Source organism: Eriocheir sinensis, chromosome 10 (assembly GCF_024679095.1).
Source record: "Eriocheir sinensis breed Jianghai 21 chromosome 10, ASM2467909v1, whole genome shotgun sequence".
NCBI lineage: Eukaryota > Metazoa > Arthropoda > Malacostraca > Decapoda > Varunidae > Eriocheir > Eriocheir sinensis.
The window spans coordinates 5061610-5079556 of record NC_066518.1 but is presented as its reverse complement, the minus strand read 5'-3'; the positions used below and the strand labels follow the sequence as shown (position 1 = coordinate 5079556).

The 17947-nt window shown below is 44.5% G+C and overlaps 1 protein-coding gene across 3 annotated transcripts in view; it reads left to right on the top strand.

Annotated features, from left to right (window-relative positions):
- The window catches only part of LOC126996484 (serine/arginine repetitive matrix protein 1-like), an 88937-nt gene that overhangs the window by 43491 nt on the left and 27499 nt on the right, over nt 1-17947 (top strand). For all 3 annotated transcript variants that reach the window (XM_050856985.1, XM_050856986.1, XM_050856984.1), the window contains 2 exons: nt 7587-7884; nt 17132-17277. In XM_050856985.1, coding sequence (XP_050712942.1) covers nt 7587-7884; nt 17132-17277 — 444 coding nt within the window. The remainder of the gene's footprint in view (nt 1-7586; nt 7885-17131; nt 17278-17947) is intronic.

Here is a 17947-nt window from a genome sequence, read left to right as displayed (position 1 = left end):
CGGCACAGTGTGAACGGGGCTTAACTCCAACCAAACCTTACATAACCTAACCTAACGTAACCAACCTGCCCTGTTCAAGAGTAGAAAGTTACCTTGAATCACTCCAACGAAACCTTACCTAACCTAACCTAACCTATCCTGCCCTGTTCAAGAGTAGAAAGTTACCTTGAATCACTCCAACCAAACCTTACATAACCTAACCTAACCTATCCTGCCCTGTTCAAGAGTAGAAAGTTACCTTGAATCACTCCAACCAAACCTTACATAACCTAACCTAACCTAACCTAACCTATCCTGCCCTGTTCAAGAGTAGAAAGTTACCTTGAATAACTCCAACCAAACCTAACCTAACCTAACCTAACCTAACCTATCCTGCCCTGTTCAAGAGTAGGCGTCACACACCCGTACAGACTTCGGGGATATGCCGCCGGTAAGCTCTCCTGAGGGGCCTCTTGAACGACCCCAGCCAGTTAGTAGCGCAAACGAATTTTATTTATAGTGGCCGCCGTGATGTATGACTCTTGCTCGGCCCCCCCCCCCAATGCTCCTCTTGACAAATGTCCTCTTAACCCTTAGACGGCGGTAGTATTTGAAGAGTAGCTCCCCCCAATATTAACCGTCTACATATAGTCACTGCCGACCGTAGGACCGTAGCATAAATATAGTTACTCCGCATAAGAGGTGTTTTAACTATCGTCTATATATAGATTCTACCGTAATCTGGAAGTGCTGTTATATTTCTGCCATACAAAGCTGACGGACTGAATTTTGAACCGTCTATATAGAGTTCTACCGCCGAAGATCTGGGCAGAGATTTTTTTGTTGAGTTTAATGGTTACCGTGCTTGGGTGGTGATGTGGTTTAATCATGCTGAAGTTTAACTGAATCATTTTTTTTTCCAGTTTATGAAAGCCATGCACAGTGGTTTATTATATTTGGGTGATTAGTTACAACATTTAAACAAACATAAGGACGAAGCACACAGGATATCAAACGCCTATACAGGAGGACGAATTTCACTTCCACAAGGGTAGGCGGTGGCTGAGTGGTAGCGTGCTGGGCCAACATTCATCGCGTGATGGGCGACGCGAGTTCGAGTCCCCACGCTACCACCTCGGATTTTTTAGTCACCGCCGAGTGGCTTAAAACTACCCACATGCTCTCCTGAAGACCACCCATCAACCCGGACTCTATAGAGGAAACCGTCCATGTGAATCAAGGAGTTCCGGGGGGCAGCATGAGCCAAGAGAATATGGCGCCACTATAAACACTTGCCTGCGCCATGACGGGCTGGGGACGACTACCATCCAGGCCCCTCAAGCAAGCCTACCGGCGCAATAGGCGTGGACGTAAAAAACAAACAAACAAACAAAAAAACATGAGATTCAAACGCACGGAGGACGGAACCCTTTCATGCTAGTCCAAACACACGCAAACACACGAGCAAACAAGGATAAGACGAACCGTACACACACGAAGCAGGATCGAAGACTTTGCTCAAGGACTATAAACATGATGAAGCGAAGATAAAAGAGAGGAAAGTTCCAAGATTGACGTTGAAGCCATTGGTACACGCAAGGATTCTGTCTCTTCCCTTTTCCCTCAATAAAAAAAAACGAGATATTACAGAGAGATGATGGTAGTGATAATAAGGAAAAAAATAGTGATGATTATGGTAACTTGAAAATGATCTATCTCTTTGGGTAGCTTTTCTCTCTCTCTCTCTCTCTCTCTCTCTCTCTCTCTCACTCACACACAAAAACACAAACACACACACACACATATTTTTTTTGTGTTTTTTATAATACACACACACACACACACACACACACACACACACACACACACACACACAAACAAACAACACCAACTCCCCTCCCCTCCCCCCACCCCCCACGCCAGCTGATGTAATTACACGACACTGGCCGCTTTCCCCTCTCCCTCCCCCTCTACCACCGGTGCGTCGGGGCTACCAGCGGGCGCTAACTTGATCACCCGGGAGATTACCGCCGAAGAGAATGGTGTGTTGAAGAGGCGTATGGCTGCCGCTGATAACTTCCCGCGGCCTCCTTTCCCCCTTCCCCCTCCTCTCCCTTCTCTGCCTCTGCCTCTCTTTCTCTCTCTCTCTCTCTATTTATCGCTATCTATGTAATTTTTTGTTTGTTAGTTTGGCTGTTTTTCAGTCTTTCTTTCTGCATGTCTTTCTTTCTCTTCCTCTTGTTTTTATCTGTCTGTTTTTCTGTCTTTGTCTGTCTTTCTGTCTGTCTGTCTGTCTATCTATCTTTTTATTAATTTCGTTCCCTATTGGTGTTTTTTTTTATCTATGTTTCTTTCACTTGTCTTAATGAATCTCTCTCTCTCTCTCTCTCTCTCTCTCTTGCTCACCTGATCACAAAACACTTTCCATCTCTTTCCCTCTCCCCCTCTCCCTTCCCCCTTCTCGCCTCCCTCCCTCCGTCAGCCACTTCGTCAGCCTCCTCGACACGGCTCATCACGCTCTTCGGCGCCGTCTTTGCCTCATTGTTCGAAGTCGAGGTCGCGTCCCAATCTTCGCTGAGGACCGACCGACCGACCGACCGCGCGTTGTTGACTATTAGCCCAATGTTTACAAAAGAATCGGCTTGGAGAGTTGAACGAGGAGTATAGCAGGGGAAGATTTAGGTGGAGGAGGAGGAGGAGGAGGAGGAGGAGGAGGAGGAGAGGATGGTGAGGAAAAATGAGGGACAGTGAAAAAGGTAGAAGGTATATTGAAAGTCTCTCTCTCTCTCTCTCTCTCTCTCTCTCTCTCTCTCTCTCTCTCTCTCTCTCTCTCTCTCTCTCTCTCTCTCTCTCTCTCTCTCTCTCTCTCTCTCTCTCTCTCTCTCTCTCTCTCTCTCTCTCTCTAATGTTTTCCGTCGATGATTTACTGTCACTGTTTTTCCCGCTCTTTGTTGTCGTTACTTCGTTGCCGTCGTTGTTGTTGTTGTTGTTATTGTCACCGGCCGTACATTCACACTGGCTCCCGGCAATACGGTTTACCCAGAGCGCCACGATCGAAGTCACAGAACGAAGAAAAACATATATACAGTTCCGGCAGCCATTTCTTCCCTTCCTCCCCCAACCCACAGCCGGCTCAGAAAGGCTGTCGTTGTTGTTGTTGTTGTTGTTGGTGATGGTGGTGTTGTTGTTGTTTTTCTTTTTCTGCTTCATCTTCTTCCTGTTCTTGTTCTTCTCCTTTTCCTACTTCTTCTTTTTCGTTTTCTTCTCCTCCTTTCTCTTCTTTTTCTTCTTCTCTTTCTTCTTCGGATATTTTGTCATCTCATTTTCCTTCTTCTTTTTCTTCTTCTGCTTCTTCTTTTTCTTCTTACTTTTCTTCTTGTTATTGCCTTTGTATTTTTGTTCTTTTTTTTGTTTTCCTCATCTTCTTCTTTTTCTTCTTTTTCTTCTCTTTCTTCTACTCCTTCTCCTCCTTTTCTTTTTCTACTTCTCCTTCTTCTTCTTCCTCTTCTTGCCTCGCCCGTCCAATCACACACACACACACACACACACACACACACACACACACACACACACACACACACACACTGCCTCCTCGACACACATCGGACCTCCACGACCGAATTCACATCAGGAAGAAGAAAAAACATAAACAGCAGCAACAACAGCCATTCCCCTTCCTCTCTGACCCTTCCCCCTCCCCCTCCCCCTTCCCCTTCCCGGCTCAAAAAGGCTTTCGCTCGGCAAGTCTCAAGTCGGCGGTATTTCTTTCCTTCTTTCCTGATTAATTAGTCCCCGCGAGGCATACCAGCTGAGGGAGGGAGGGAGGGAGAGAGGGAAGGAGGGTGGGAGGGAGGGAAGGGAGAGAAGAAAGATGAAGTGAGTGGGGGTGGAGACAAGGATGGATGGATGGAGGGAGGGAAGAAGGGAGAGGTAGGGGTGGAGAGCTCTAGTTAAGGAAGATGAAGGGAAGGAGGGAGAAATGAAGGGAGAGAAAATATGATGGAGAGAGGGAGGGAGACAAGAAGGGAGGGAAGGAGGGAGACAGATGCAGGGAGAGAAGGAAGATATAGAGAAGGAGGGGACAGGGAGGGAGAGATGAAGGGAGAAAAAAAAGATGAAGGAGAGAGGGAAGATGACGAGGGAGGGAAAAATTGGGAGAGAGAAAAAAGATGAAGAAGGGAGAGAGGGAGGGAGGTGAACGGAGAGAAAAAAAATGGAGAGAGACGAGGAGTCAGGGAGGGGGAGCCAGAGTAGAAAGATGGAGGAGGAAGGGAGAGATAGAGAGAAGAGGGATGAAGGAGGGAGAGAGAGAAGAGGAAGCGTTTTTTGCCACTTCATCGCGATGCAAGACCGAGACAGACAGACAGAAAAAGACAGACAGACATAAAAACAGACAGATCGATACAGACACGAAGACATTTTCACAGACATACAGATAGACATTGAGAACACACACACACACACACACACACACACACACACACACACACACACACACACACACACGCACACAGGCAGCTTCTGGTGATGACGAAAAATGAAAAAAAAAAAATCAGAAAAAAATGAAGCTGTCAAAGGTAGGTCGAGGAAGGAAGGAAGGAAGGAAGGGAGGAAGAGAGGGAGGGGAGGAGGGAGAAATGGAGGGAGGGAGGGAAGGGAGGGAGGAAAGAAAAGGTGGAGGAAAGGAGGGAAAAGACATCACAAAGGTTGACAGGTACTTCGCATTAGTCTCTCTCTCTCTCTCTCTCTCTCTCTCTCTCTCTCTCTCTCTCTCTCTCTCTCTCTCTCTCTCTCTCTCTCTCTCTCTCTCTCTCTCTCTCTCTCTCTCTCTCTCTCTCTCTCTCTCTCTCTCTCTCTCTCTCTCTCTCGTTATTATATCACGTTCCCTGTCTCCTTTTCTTATACTCAAGTCGTTATCATAATTCTTTCCTCCTCTCTCTCTCTCTCTCTCTCTCTCTCTCTCTCTCTCTCTCTCTCTCTCTCTCTCTCTCTCTCTCTCTCTCTCTCTCTCTCTCTCTCTCTCTCTCTCTCTCTCTCTCTCTCTCTCTCTCCATAAAAATCGACTTTCATTTATCTGTCTCTTAACTCTCCCCCTTCTCCTCCTTCTTCCTCCCCTTTATGTCCTCCTACCTCTTTTCTTCCCCCCTTTATATCTCCCTCCCTCCCTCCCTCCTTCCTTCTCTCCCTTCCATCCTTCTTCCCTCCCTCCCATTACTTCTCTGTCCTGCTCTCCATATTTTTGTAGCTTTTCCTTTATCTCTTCTTCCTCCTCGTCCTCCTCTTCTTATTCCTCTTCCTCTTCCTCCTCCTCCTCCGCTACAAGGAAAAGTCACGCCACATCATTGTCTCCGGGATTCTTCCGAGAATCAACGCCTTTACAGGCTTCCACAGAAAGGCGTCAAACATCAACAACAGGTTGAAGCACCGCTGTCAGGACGAGGAAGTTTCGTTCAGAAAACATTTCTCATTTCTATTTCTACCTTAACTCCTTCCGGTCTGAGACCCTACGGAATTGAGATTGGTTCTTGGGGCACGGCTTGGCTTGTTAGGACTTCGAACTCAAATCTCAAGCGCCGGAGAGGCGCCAACGTACCGTAAATAATCAAACAATAGGGACCGCCCGTCACACACCAAGGCCTCCGAGAGAAAACACACGCAGAAATCAGACTACTGTGCCTCGAAGCGTCGAAGTCAAGAAGGACATTTCTGTCATATGCACCAACGTCTAATACCTAAACGGGATGAGCTACTTGCCTACACTGACGTGGAAAGATCGGACGTGATTGCAGTCACCGAAACGTGGGCCACCTCTGACCACCTAATGACCGAATTCTTAATTCCGGGATACGAAAACTTCTGCAAAAACAGACTTCACACGAAAAGAGGAGGTGTTATATGCTACGTCAAGAACAAATACCCGGCCGTGAAACCAAACAGGACTCAAGAGAAATATGACACCGTTTATGTTGAACTGGAAACTAACAAACACAACAAACTAACGATTGGAACGGGATACAGACCTCCAAAGCAACAAGCAGCGGACGACGCAGCGCTGGTTGAGGAAATTCACACCATAACACAAAACAAACAGTCAGTCATTATCGGGGACTTCAACTGTTCCAACATTGACTGGTACACGATAAATGGAGATCGGGAGGGTAACAGATTACTCGAAAGGTTAGAGGACACTTTTCTAACCCAGATCGTTACCCAACCGACGAGAAGATAATTTATTAGACCTAGTACTCGTGAGTGATTCCGATCTCACACGTGAATGTCAAGTCGGCGAAAAACTAAGTGGTTACGACCACCACTTATTTCGCCTTAAGATCAGAACAGACCATGAGCTCACCGAAAACACGTCCACGTTTCCATGTTTCCTCCCTCACGTGACCTATCCTACTTCGTCCGTTCATCCATTTCCTGTCTCCTCCTCCTCCTCCTCCTCCTCCTCCTCCTCCTCCTTCTCCTCCTGGTTTCCTTCTTTCACTTTCCCTCCTCCTCCCTTGTTTTTTTTTTTCCATACTTTTCCTCATCTATTACGCCTCCTCTTCCTCCTCCTCCTTGTCCTCCTCCCTATCCTCCTCCCTATCCTCCTCCTCCGCCTCCTTCTCCTCCTCCTTCTCCTCCTCCTCCCTATCCTCCTCCTCCTCCTCCTTCTCGTTGTTATTTTGTTCCGCTTCCTCGTTTTTCTTCTACTCATGATTTCACTCCTCCTCCTCCTCCTCCTCCTCCTCCTCTCCCTTCCTTCCTTCTCTCTGACAGGTTTTGCTCATTTTTCAGAATTCTCTCTCTCTCTCTCTCTCTCTCTCTCTCTCTCTCTCTCTCTCTCTCTCTCTCTCTCTCTCTCTCTCTCGTGTTCGCTGAGGCTCAGTTTCCCTCTCTTTTTTTTTTTCCTCCCTTGCTTTTGTTCTCGTCTCGTGTTGACTTGATTATGAGAACGCTCTTGTTAACACTCCCTCCCTCCCTCCCTCCCTCCCTCCCTCCCTCCCATGGTCTGATCATGTGCTGGACTCGCGGTTGGTTGTCGGCTGCAGAGTACCTTCGTTGTTTTAAGGTTGGCTGTTACGTATTCATGGGTCTCCCGGTGCGGTTGGGAACTCATATGCCATCCACACACACACACACACACACACACACACACACGAACAGAGGATGGGGCCGGATATAATTGTAATGCGTGTTCTATAAGCGTGTTTTATTTGTTTGCTTATTTATCTATCTATTTATCCAGTTGATTATCTATTTATCTGTCAGTATGTTTCATTTACTTGCAGTCTGTATAGTTGAAACGCAATGTATGGTTAACAAACGAATCTATTTATCCATGTAACTATCTACGTATGTATCTACCTAACCTTCTATCTATCTATCTATTAATCTTTTTTTCTATCTCTCTTGATATATCTATATGATCATCAATCTAACTATTCATTATTCGATCTATCAGTCACTCCATTGTTAGCTATCTACCTATCCAAATGAAAACCTATTTACCCGACCATCTATCCATCTATCTATCTATCTAACTATCCATCTATCTATCTATCTGTCTATCTATCTATCTATATATCTATCTAACTATCTACCTATCTATCTATGTCCAGGTACCTCTCGGACCTTAGCCAGCGGCACCTTCGCGTCGGGGAGGAGAGCGAGCGCGGCGGAGGAGGAGGCGGAGGCAGCGGTGACGTGAGCATCTGCAGCAGCTTTGACGAGTCGGAGCACGAGCCGGAAGCCACGAGCCCCCAGTACGACCACTCGGCGAGGAGCGCCAGCCACGACTACGGCCGCAGCACGACCCCCACGGCGACGTTCATCCGGTCCGGCCCCACCTCCCCCGGCCACGACCCCTTCAGCAGCACCGAGTCCCCGCGACGCCGAAACAGCAGCGCCGACCCGAGTGTGAGTAGCCAGTGTGTGTGTGTGTGTGTGTGTGTGTGTGTGTGTGTGTGTGTGTGTGTGTGTGTGTGTGTGTGTGTTCTACCTTCCCCCATTTCTCTTCCTCTTCCTCCTCCTCCTCCTCCTCCTTCTGCGCCTACTCCTCCTCATTTTCTTCCTCCTCCTCCTCTCTGATTTTCCTCCACCTCCCTCCCTTCCACACTTCCCTTCCTTCTCCCTTTCTCTATCTTCTAACTTCTTAATTCCTCCCTTCCCCTTCCCTCTTTTCTCCCTTCCTTCCCATCTAATAGGGACAGCAAAAAGTGGGCGTTCGTAAGCATGGAACAGCAAAAATAGTGCGTTAGTTAGCAGGGAACAGTAGAAAGTGAGTTTTAGTAAGCAGATAAGAGCAGAAAGGGTGTGTTAGTAAGCAGGTGTGTGTTTATAAGCAGGGAATAGCAGAAGGTATGTGTCTGCAAGCAGGGGACGGTGGGAACTATGTGTAAGTATACGGAGAACAGTAAAAGGTGTGTGTCAGTAAGTAGAAACAGCAGACAGTTTGTGTTTGTAAGTAGGGAACAGCAGAAATGTGTGTTTGTAAGTAGGGAACAGCAGAAATGTGAGTTTGTAAGTAGAAAAGCAGAAAAAAACACGAGAAGAAAATAGGTATCTACACTTTACGAAGGAGGAAGTTGATGGAACCTAACCACCACCATCATCATCATCATCATCATCATCATCATCATTTTCGGTCATTACTAACTTACGGCAGAACGAGGGCCTTTTCCGACACCCTCCACTGCTCTCTCTCTCTCTCTCTCTCTCTCTCTCTCTCTCTCTCTCTCTCTCTCTCTCTCTCTCTCTCTCTCTCTCTCTCTCTCTCTCTCTCTCTCTCTCTCTCTCTCTCTCTCTCTCTCTCTCTCTCTCTCTCTCTCTCTCTCTCTCTCTCTCTCTCTCTCTCCTTCTACCTTCCTCTCTCCGTTTTATTTCTCCCGTTGTCTCTCCCTCTCCCTCTCCTTCCCTCTCTCTTCCTCTCCCTCCTTTTATTCCTCTTCCATTCTGCTTTCTATTCTCCCTCACTTCCCTTCTTCCCCCCCCCCCTGTCTGATGTTTGTGTATTCCATCCTGCTGCGGCAAAGGTTAAATTTAATCCCTCCACCTGGTCCTCTGAATGCCCTGACTTAGCCTTCAAATCCTGGGTTGCCGCTTTGTTACTTAGCGGTTCTACGTTTGATATGACCTGCCCCAAAGTAGAAAAGAACACCTCTCCTCTCGAAATTGACCTCTCTTTCGGCCACCTCTTTGGATTCTTTTTCGGAGCAGCGAGTAGCGGGCTTTTTATTTTTTTATTGTTTCCTTTTTTTGTGTGCCCTTGAGCTGTCTCCTTTGTTGTAAAAAAAAGAACCAAGATTGAGAGAAGAATATTTGAATGTATGAGAGAGAGGAATTGTGTTATGAGCTTCCCAATCCTAACCTAACCTAACCTAACCAAAGCCTTTTTCTGTTTCCTTAATTCAAGATGTTCACTTCCTGACCTCTCTTTTGGCTACATCTGAACTCTTTTTTTATAGGGGCAATGTTTAAAGGGCTTTTTTTTTCATTCTTCTTCTTTTTGCCGTTGAGATGCTTCCTTTACTGTGAAAACTCTACCCTAACCAAACTAATGAAACCTAACCTAACCTGGATTTGAAAAGGTATCCTGTGTCTGTAAGCTTCTAAGGAGCGTAAGGGCATTAAGAGCAGCGTTAAGGGAATTAGAGAAAGATGAAAGAGCCTATTTTGCTAGTCTTTAAGGGGTATGGGAAGAGTGGAAGTAGGTTATTGTGTCTGCAAGGAGCAATAACCCTGAATTTGAGTAGGTATTGTCTGTCTGTAACTTCTAAGGGGCGTAAGGGCATTAAGAGCAGCGTTAAGGGAATTAGAGACAGATGAAAGAGCCTATTTTGCTAGTCTTTGAGGGGTATGGGAAGAGTGGAAGTAGGTTATTGTGTCTATGAGTAGCAATAATAAAGCGGAACATTGTGCGTGTGTGTGTGTGTGTGTGTGTGTGTGTGTGTGTGTGTGTGTGTGTGTGTGTGTGTGTGTGTGTGTGTGTGTGTGTGTGTGTGTGTGTGTGTGTATGTAACGTCTGTGCTTATGAGCCATGTCCGCAGGGCCGCCAACGTAAGGAGAAAACATAACAGTGATGACATGAGAAACGAGAGAAAGGGGACTGGGAGAGAAAGAGGAGAAGGAGAAACGTGCGTGTGGGTGTGGGTGGATATGTGAGGATGTGCCTGTGAATTTGCAGGGACGTGGATAAGACAGAAATAAAGGGAAAGTGACGGCGAGGAAAGAAAGGAAGGAGGAGAAAGATGCGTGGTGTTAGGAAGCAAGTGTATGTATGAAATGTATGAGAGTGTGTGTGTAGGAGGGGCAGGAGGAGGAGAGAGGTAGTGTTTTAAGGGAGAGGAAGAGGAGAGAGAGGGAGAAAGAGAGCGAGAAAGGGGTGTATGTAGGGTTCCCGTGCAGACAGCCAGAATCACTCCCTTTACGAGGCAGTCAGGCTACTTGGCGGAGAGGGAAAAGGAGAGGAAATGGGAAAGGGAGAAGGAGAGAGGAAAGGAGAGGAATAGGAAGAGGAAGAAAGAGGAGAATAAGAGAAAAGAGGAAGAAGGAGAGAGAGAGAGAGAGGGAGAGAGAGAGAGAGAGAGAGAGAGAGAGAGAGAGAGAGAGAGAGAGAGAGAGAGAGAGAGAGAGAGAGAGAGAGAGAGAGAGAGAGAGAGAATCTAATATCTACTATTTAAGACGAGAAATTCCAAGTGAAAAGAAAAAGTTTAAGAACTCTCCATAAACAATTACGTGTGTGTGTGTGTGTGTGTGTGTGTGTGTGTGTGTGTGTGTGTGTGTGTGTGTGTGTGTGTGACCCCTGCCCCTCTCCCTCTATACACAATAAAAGCCACAACTCCCTCGTAGGCTGGCTTTTTGTGGCTCAGTAACTCTGGTGTTGTGGATTAAGGGCGCGCATCCCCCCTCACCACCACCACCACCACCACCACCACCACCACCACTACCACCACCACCACCACCTTCGTTTCTACCATTTCTTTTTCAACAGAGGTTACGGAGCCTTAAAATTGGACGAGAGAGAGAGAGAGAGTATGGCATGTAAAGAGAGACGCTGAGTTCATTTCACGGTGTAAGAGATTACTTTCGACTCTCTCTCTCTCTCTCTCTCTCTCTCTCTCTCTCTCTCTCTCTCTCTCTCCGCCCCTGTCTCTAGCTAAACGAAGAATGATGATGATGATGATGATGCTGTAGAAGAGGAAGAGGAGGAGGGCGAGGAGGAGGAGGAGAAGGACACGGAATACAAGGTGTAGGAGGAGGAGGAGAGAGGAAAAAATCTATAAACCGCCTGCCAGTTACGGTGATTAATGATAGAAAGAGAGAGAGAAAGAAAGGAAGGAAGAAAGAGCTGCAGGAAGGAGAAAGGTTGGAGGCATTATTTTTTCTCCTCCCTCTGTGATCCGGGGAACTGAACCTTGAAATAACTTCCCGAATCGAAACGAACCCGCGAATCCCCCGGCCAAGATGTCTGCATGAGGGTGCGTGGGTGGGTGAGTGCAGGGTTTACAGTCTTCAGGCACCAGACTTTAACCTAAAAAAAATAGGGCGGTGTTACAAGACTTTCGCTTCTCGCATTATCTGTTTCTAAAGGTCAAAGAGGGGGTCAATCGGGTTCTACAGAGTGCTTTTACAGGTTCATGGTATAGAGGAAGGGTCACACTATCACCAGGGTCATAGGACTAGCTACTCCTGGAAATGCCCACAGCTCCTACGAAAGCCTTGTCAAATGAGTGTTCTAGGCTCACTATCCATTCATTTATCTCCTCTTTTTAATATATCTATGGTATTGGCACTCGTCTTTACTGCCAAGCCTGTTCCATTCACCCACGTCTCTGTTGGTAATCCCATTCTTGCTTATGCCCTTGTTGAGTCTGAATTCATCAATCTTATACCCATTACTACGTGTCCAATACCGGCTCTCGTACCATCAAATCGTTTCCTTGTTCGCGCACTAACTGGAATGATGCGTACAATTTGGCGAGGAGAGTCGTTATTTACGCCCTTGCACTGTCTCCTCTGCTGTAAATGAATAAATAAATAAATAAATAAAATTAAAAAAAAAAGTAAGCAGACCCTGAAATCATGAAGTGCAAAGCGATCACATGAACAAAAAGAACCTTCCAGAATGTAGTCAGTTACATCGTTTCCTTATCTGCGTACTAACTGGAAGGATGCGTACAGTTTGGCGAGCACAGTCACTATATGCATCCAGTCACATGAACAAAAAGAACCTTCCAGAATCTAGTCAGTTACATCGTTTCCTTATCTGCGTACTAACTGGAAGGATGCGTACAGTTTGGCGAGCAGTCACTATATACCCAGTCCCATAAGTACCTTCCAGCAATGTTTTTTTTTTTTCTTTCACTGTCTTTTACTTATTTATATTTTGTTAGTTTTAAGGTGTTCTCTTTTATTTGCCAGCTTTTCCTTTTGTTTACTTTCTGCTATTTCTTGTAATTTTTCTTTTAGTTATTCCTTATGTTAACTTATTTTAGTTATTCAGTATGTTGTTGTTTTCTTTTAACTTCTTCTATTATTCTTTCTAAGCTTTTGTTTGTCATATTTTCGTTTTTTTAGGCCATTCATGTAATTTTTTTTTAGTTACATACATTTTTTTCCTTATTCCAGTACAAAATGGTAAGGTGCGTACAGTCTGCCAACACACACAGTCATCCTATTACAGTCTTGCACAAACAGAGGGAGTTCCGCCTTTCTTTCTTTTCGTTATATTTGCGAGGCCGTGGCTGGTTCGTTGGCGCCCCCCGTGTTTGTCTTCCCGCCCCGCACAACGCACTCTGGCGGCGGAAGTGACTCGTGTTTGCTTCCGCCCAAGCTATTCCAACTGTGTTTATTAGACTTAGACTTCGGGGAGTTTCAACATACACGCTTTGGCTTTGGGTTTCCTGTATCCTGCTCTCCTCCTCCTCCTCTTTCCCCTCTTTTCCCTTTCCTTCCTCACTTTAATTCTTCTTGTTCTTCTCTTCTTCATTTTCGCTTTGCTCTGTCTCCCTATTCCTTCCTTTCTTCCTTACTTACCTCCCCATACTTTCCTCTCCTCCTCCATATCCTTTCCTATTTTTCTTCCTTTCCCCGGCTTTTTCATTTTTCTTCCTCCTCTTTCTTTTTTTTCTTTTTTCCTATTTTTATCCTTCTCGTTAGCTCTATCTCTATATTCCTTCCTTTCTTCCTTCCTTACCTCCCCATACTTTCCTCTCCTCTTCCATTTTCTTTCCTATTTTCTCCCTTTCCCCGGCTTTTCCATTTTTCTTCCTCCTCTTTCTTTTTTATCTTTTTCTATTTTCATCCTTCTCGTTTGCTCTATTTCTATATTCCTTCCTTTCTTCCTTCCTTACCTCCCCATACTTTCCTCTCCTCCTCCATTTCCTTCCCTATTTTTCTCCCTTTCCCCGGCTTTTCCATTTTTCTTCCTCCTCTTTCCTTTTTATCTTTTCCTATTTTTATTCTTCTCGTTTCTCTTTCTCTCCCTCCCTCTCCTCCCCTTTTCCCTTTATATCTGTCTTCGCCTTTCCCTTATTCTCGTTTCCCGTCAATTTCGTTTTCTATATCACTTTTTTTCTATCTATTTTCTATCATTATTTTGTCATATTGCACTTCCTCTCCTTACCCAACTCACCTCCGCCTCCTCTTTTTCTCTTTTATATATTTTTTTCTCAGTATTCTACATTAATAACATTCATTTTCTTCAGATTTATACTTTCCTTAACTTTCTACTCTATTAACCTATAACCTGCTATCATTCCCAAGCGTTCAAACACCTTTTCTTCTCTTCCTTTTCTTCCTCCTCCTCCTCCTCAACCACCTCACATATTCCCTTCACCATCTCCATCTCCATCTCTTCCTCCTCCTCCTCCTCAACAACCACTTCCTCTCTCCCCCTCTGCCTTCCTCACCAGCCAGACGCGTCACCTCATACGTCTCTTGGCCACTGACCCGAGACAAGTTGCTATACGGTTGGCCACAGGGCGGAGGGTACCATGACCAGCCAGTTCCCTCCTCTGAGTTCACTGACCGAAGCTGCGAGTCATGTGTTTGTGCCTCCAGACCACCGTGGGCTATCGATTCGGGTTAATGAGGTGTCTGAAAACATAATTAGAGGAATGATTGTGATAACTGTCTGAATCTGTAATTAAAGCGTATAGTAGGAGGAGTTTATTAGCTATATGTTCACTCTCATCTCTCTTTTTTTAACGGGTATTAAGATTTCGAGGTAAAAAGTAAAGTTGTGGGCCTAGGTGCTAATCTCTATCGCATTGGCACGAGGTTGTAATAGTAATAATAGGAAGTTAGTATATAAAAAAGAGATATTAGGCTAACTTGGCGAGTGTATTGATGCTGAGAAACCCACCCCCAAAAAACATCCCTCGAGTTCATGGTTTTCAATTCCTTCGCCTTTCCTTCTAATTTCTCTTCCCTGCCTTGCCATACCTTCCTCTCCTCCTCCTCTTCCTTCTTCTATTTCTCTCCCTCTCATTCGCCTTTCAATTTTCCTCCCTCCTCATTTCTGGTTCGCAACACACGTAAGAGATGAACGAGGGAAAAGGAAATAAGAGAAGAGATGGATAACTAAAATAGATCAGAGAGAGAGAGAGAGAGAGAGAGAGAGAGAGAGAGAGAGAGAGAGAGAGAGTTGGCCTCTATTCGCCTGTGCCAAAGGAAACGGCGTCCTCAGCAAGAGTCGAGCTGAGGTGAGCAGGACATTGGATGCAAGATGTGACCCCCCAGAGCCGCCCTTTGTGGCAACACTGATAACCTTGCGGAAAAGAGCTCAGCTGGTAAATGCTTAAATCTGTCTATCTGTTGATCTATTTCTCTATTATTCATTCATTCATCTTCATCCATTTATCTATCAACTGGAAAATGCTTAAATCTGTCTATCTGTGTATCTATATCTACCTATTATCCATTCCTTCATCTTCATCAATCTATCTATCAACTGGAAAATGTTTAAATCTGTCTATCTGCTTATCTATCTCTATCTATTATCCATTCATTCAGCTTCATCCATCTATCTATCAACTGGGAAATGCTTCTATCTATCTCTATCTGTTTATCTATCAATTTTCGACCACTTCATTTGTTCATCCATTCGTCTATCAAGTGGAGAATGTTTCTATCTATCTATCTGCTTATCTGTCTATCAATATATTATCCTTTCACCTGCTTATCCATCCATCTACCTACCTACTCATTTCCACGTCCACTTGTTTGTTCTTTATCTTTATCTATCTATCTACTTCTTATGCTTCTTATACTAGGTTCATACTAAGTTAACGAACATAGATTTTTACTAACTAAAGCTAACCTAACTCAACCTCCAAAATCTATTAACCAAAGCTAACCTATCCCAGCCTCAAATTAACCCAGTAGCAACGACGGGCCAAATTTGTGTGTGGCTTTACCGTGTACCAGCGACAGGCCACATTTTTGCCATGATATAAACCCCCAAATAATAGATGATGCATAAACTGATCACAAATGCGTTGATATATATTATGAAATGGTTTGCGTGAGTGATGATTTTTTCTCATTTTTTTCGCTTAGAGGGGCCTTTAAGAAACATGATCCCTGCAGCTACCAGGTTAAACTATCACAAGTTAACCTAACACAACCTCCAGTATCTACTAACCAAAGCTAACCTATCCCAACTCCAAATTAAACTATCACAAGCTAATCTAACACAACCTCCAAAATCTACTAACCAAAGCTAACCTATCCCATTCTCAAGTTCAACTAACCCAAGCTAAGTTAACACAACCTCCAAAATTTACTAACCAAAGCTAACCTATCCCAACCTCAAATTACTAACCCAAGCTAACCTAACACAACCTCAAATATTAACTAACCAAACCTTACTGAATTTCTCCTAACCAAACCCGACCTAACACTTCGATTTTTTTACTAACCTAACTTTACCTAACACAACCTGGAACTTATATTAATTAACTAACCAGCGCCACCTCAGATATGTACTAACCAAACCTTACTGAATTTCTCCTAACCGAACCCAACCTAACACCACTTCGATTTTTTAATAACCTAACCTTACCTAACACAACCAGGAACTTATATTAATTAACTCACCAGCGTCACCGTGGAATGGGATTAAACCAACACAGACTGAAGGGTTAATATGACGGAGATGAACACCGAGGTCACGCAATGCTATAACGTATGCCTTCAACTTTAGCTTATCTGACCCAACTTCGATTTCCTGCACCGAATGTCAAGTTAGGTTAGGAAAGGTTTGCTCAGGGGCTAATATGACGGAGATGAGCGTCGAGGCCAAGCGCAGTTATCGTGTATGCCTTCAACTTTATCTTGCCAAATACAACCTCGAACTTCAGCACCGAATGTTAGGTTAGGTTAAGTTTGGTTTGCTCAGGTTGGGTTAGGCATGATCGACATGCACACCCTCCCACCCCCTCCCGTCACCCCCCCCTTCTTCCGTTCCAGCGCCCCGCCCCTTCTTCATCCCCCCCCTACCCCTGTCTAATCACCCCCCATCCCCCTATACATCCGCGAGGGCAATTAACCTTGAAAATATTATTCTTCATTAAAATTTGACTCCTTGCTTCCTCCTTCGCTTGTTTTCTTCCACCTTGCTTTATTTTCTTGCTTATTATTTCTGCTTTTTTCTTCGCTCTAATTTTGGTGTTTACTTTCTTTGTCATCGCCATTGTACTTTTTTTTTATCATGCTTCTTTTTTTTTCTTTTTTTTCTTTCTTCTTAACTTCGGGGTTTCAACACATTTCTTTCTCTTTCTTCTTTCTCTCTTCTTACACTTCGGAGTTTGAACACACTCGTACGAACTGGCAAGGGCTTCCCTGTATCATGTTATCTTCTCTTCTTTTTCCTACTTTTCTTCTTCTTTTTCTTCTTTTTTCTTTTCTTCATCTTCTTGGTCTTCTTCTTCTTCTTTCTCTTCTTCCTTTTTTTCTTTTTCCTCTTCTTCTTTTCTTATTCATCTTCTTCTTCTTCTTCTCCTTCTTCATCTTCCTCTTCTTCTTCCTCATCTTCTTTTTCGTTTTGCTTCACTTTCCTATTCTTTCTCACCCCGCCCCTCAATCGCAACCCCTCTCACCCCAACGTATCAACCCCCCCCACCCTCACACCCACGTCTCACGCCTATCTCCCCTCTTTCAGACGGGCGTGTGTCGGCTCCGTCAGTTCAGCATCACGTCGCGAGGTGGCGTGGTGAACAGAGGCGACTCCTTCCGCCCCCGTCGCTCGGCCTCCAACACCTCCGTGACCTCCACCGTCTCCTCCTGCAGCAGAGAGCGCCTCCCCAGGTAACGCCGCGGGAGGGTGATTAACCTGGATTTTGTTGTTTTGTATTAATTTGTGACTCGTTGCTTCCCTTCCTTATCCACTTGCTTATTCTTTTCTTGCTTCTTTTTTTCTTTATATTTATGCGATTTAGTTTTCTTTTTAATGTTTTTTTCTTTATATATTAGTTTTTTTTGCTTTGATTTGACTTATTTATTTGTTTTTCTTTGTTTCTTTTGTGGTTTTGTTTGTCTTTCCGTTTTTTTAAGGTAGTTTATTTTTTCTTCTATTTTCTTCTCTTTTTTCTTCTTCATTAATTTGAGTCCTTGCTTCCTCACTCGCTTTTTTTTCTTTTTTCTTTCTTCATTTTGTTTTTGTTTGTCTTTCCTTTCTATAGTATTTTTTTCTTCTATTTTCTTCCCCTTTTTCTTCATTAATTTGAGGCCTTGCTTCCTCACTCGTTTTTTTCTTCTTTTTTTTTCATTTTGTTTTTTGTTTGTCTTTCCTTTCAATAGCTTTTTTTTGTTTGCCTCTATTCCATTCCCTTCTCCTTTTCTTCAGTAATTTCACTCCTCTGCGCTTCCTGATTCGCTTTGTCTTCTTGTTTTTCTTCTTTTCTTTTTATGTTGTAGTTTATTCTTTCTTCTCTTCTTCTCTTTATTCTTTCATTAACTTGACTCTCTGCTTCCTCAT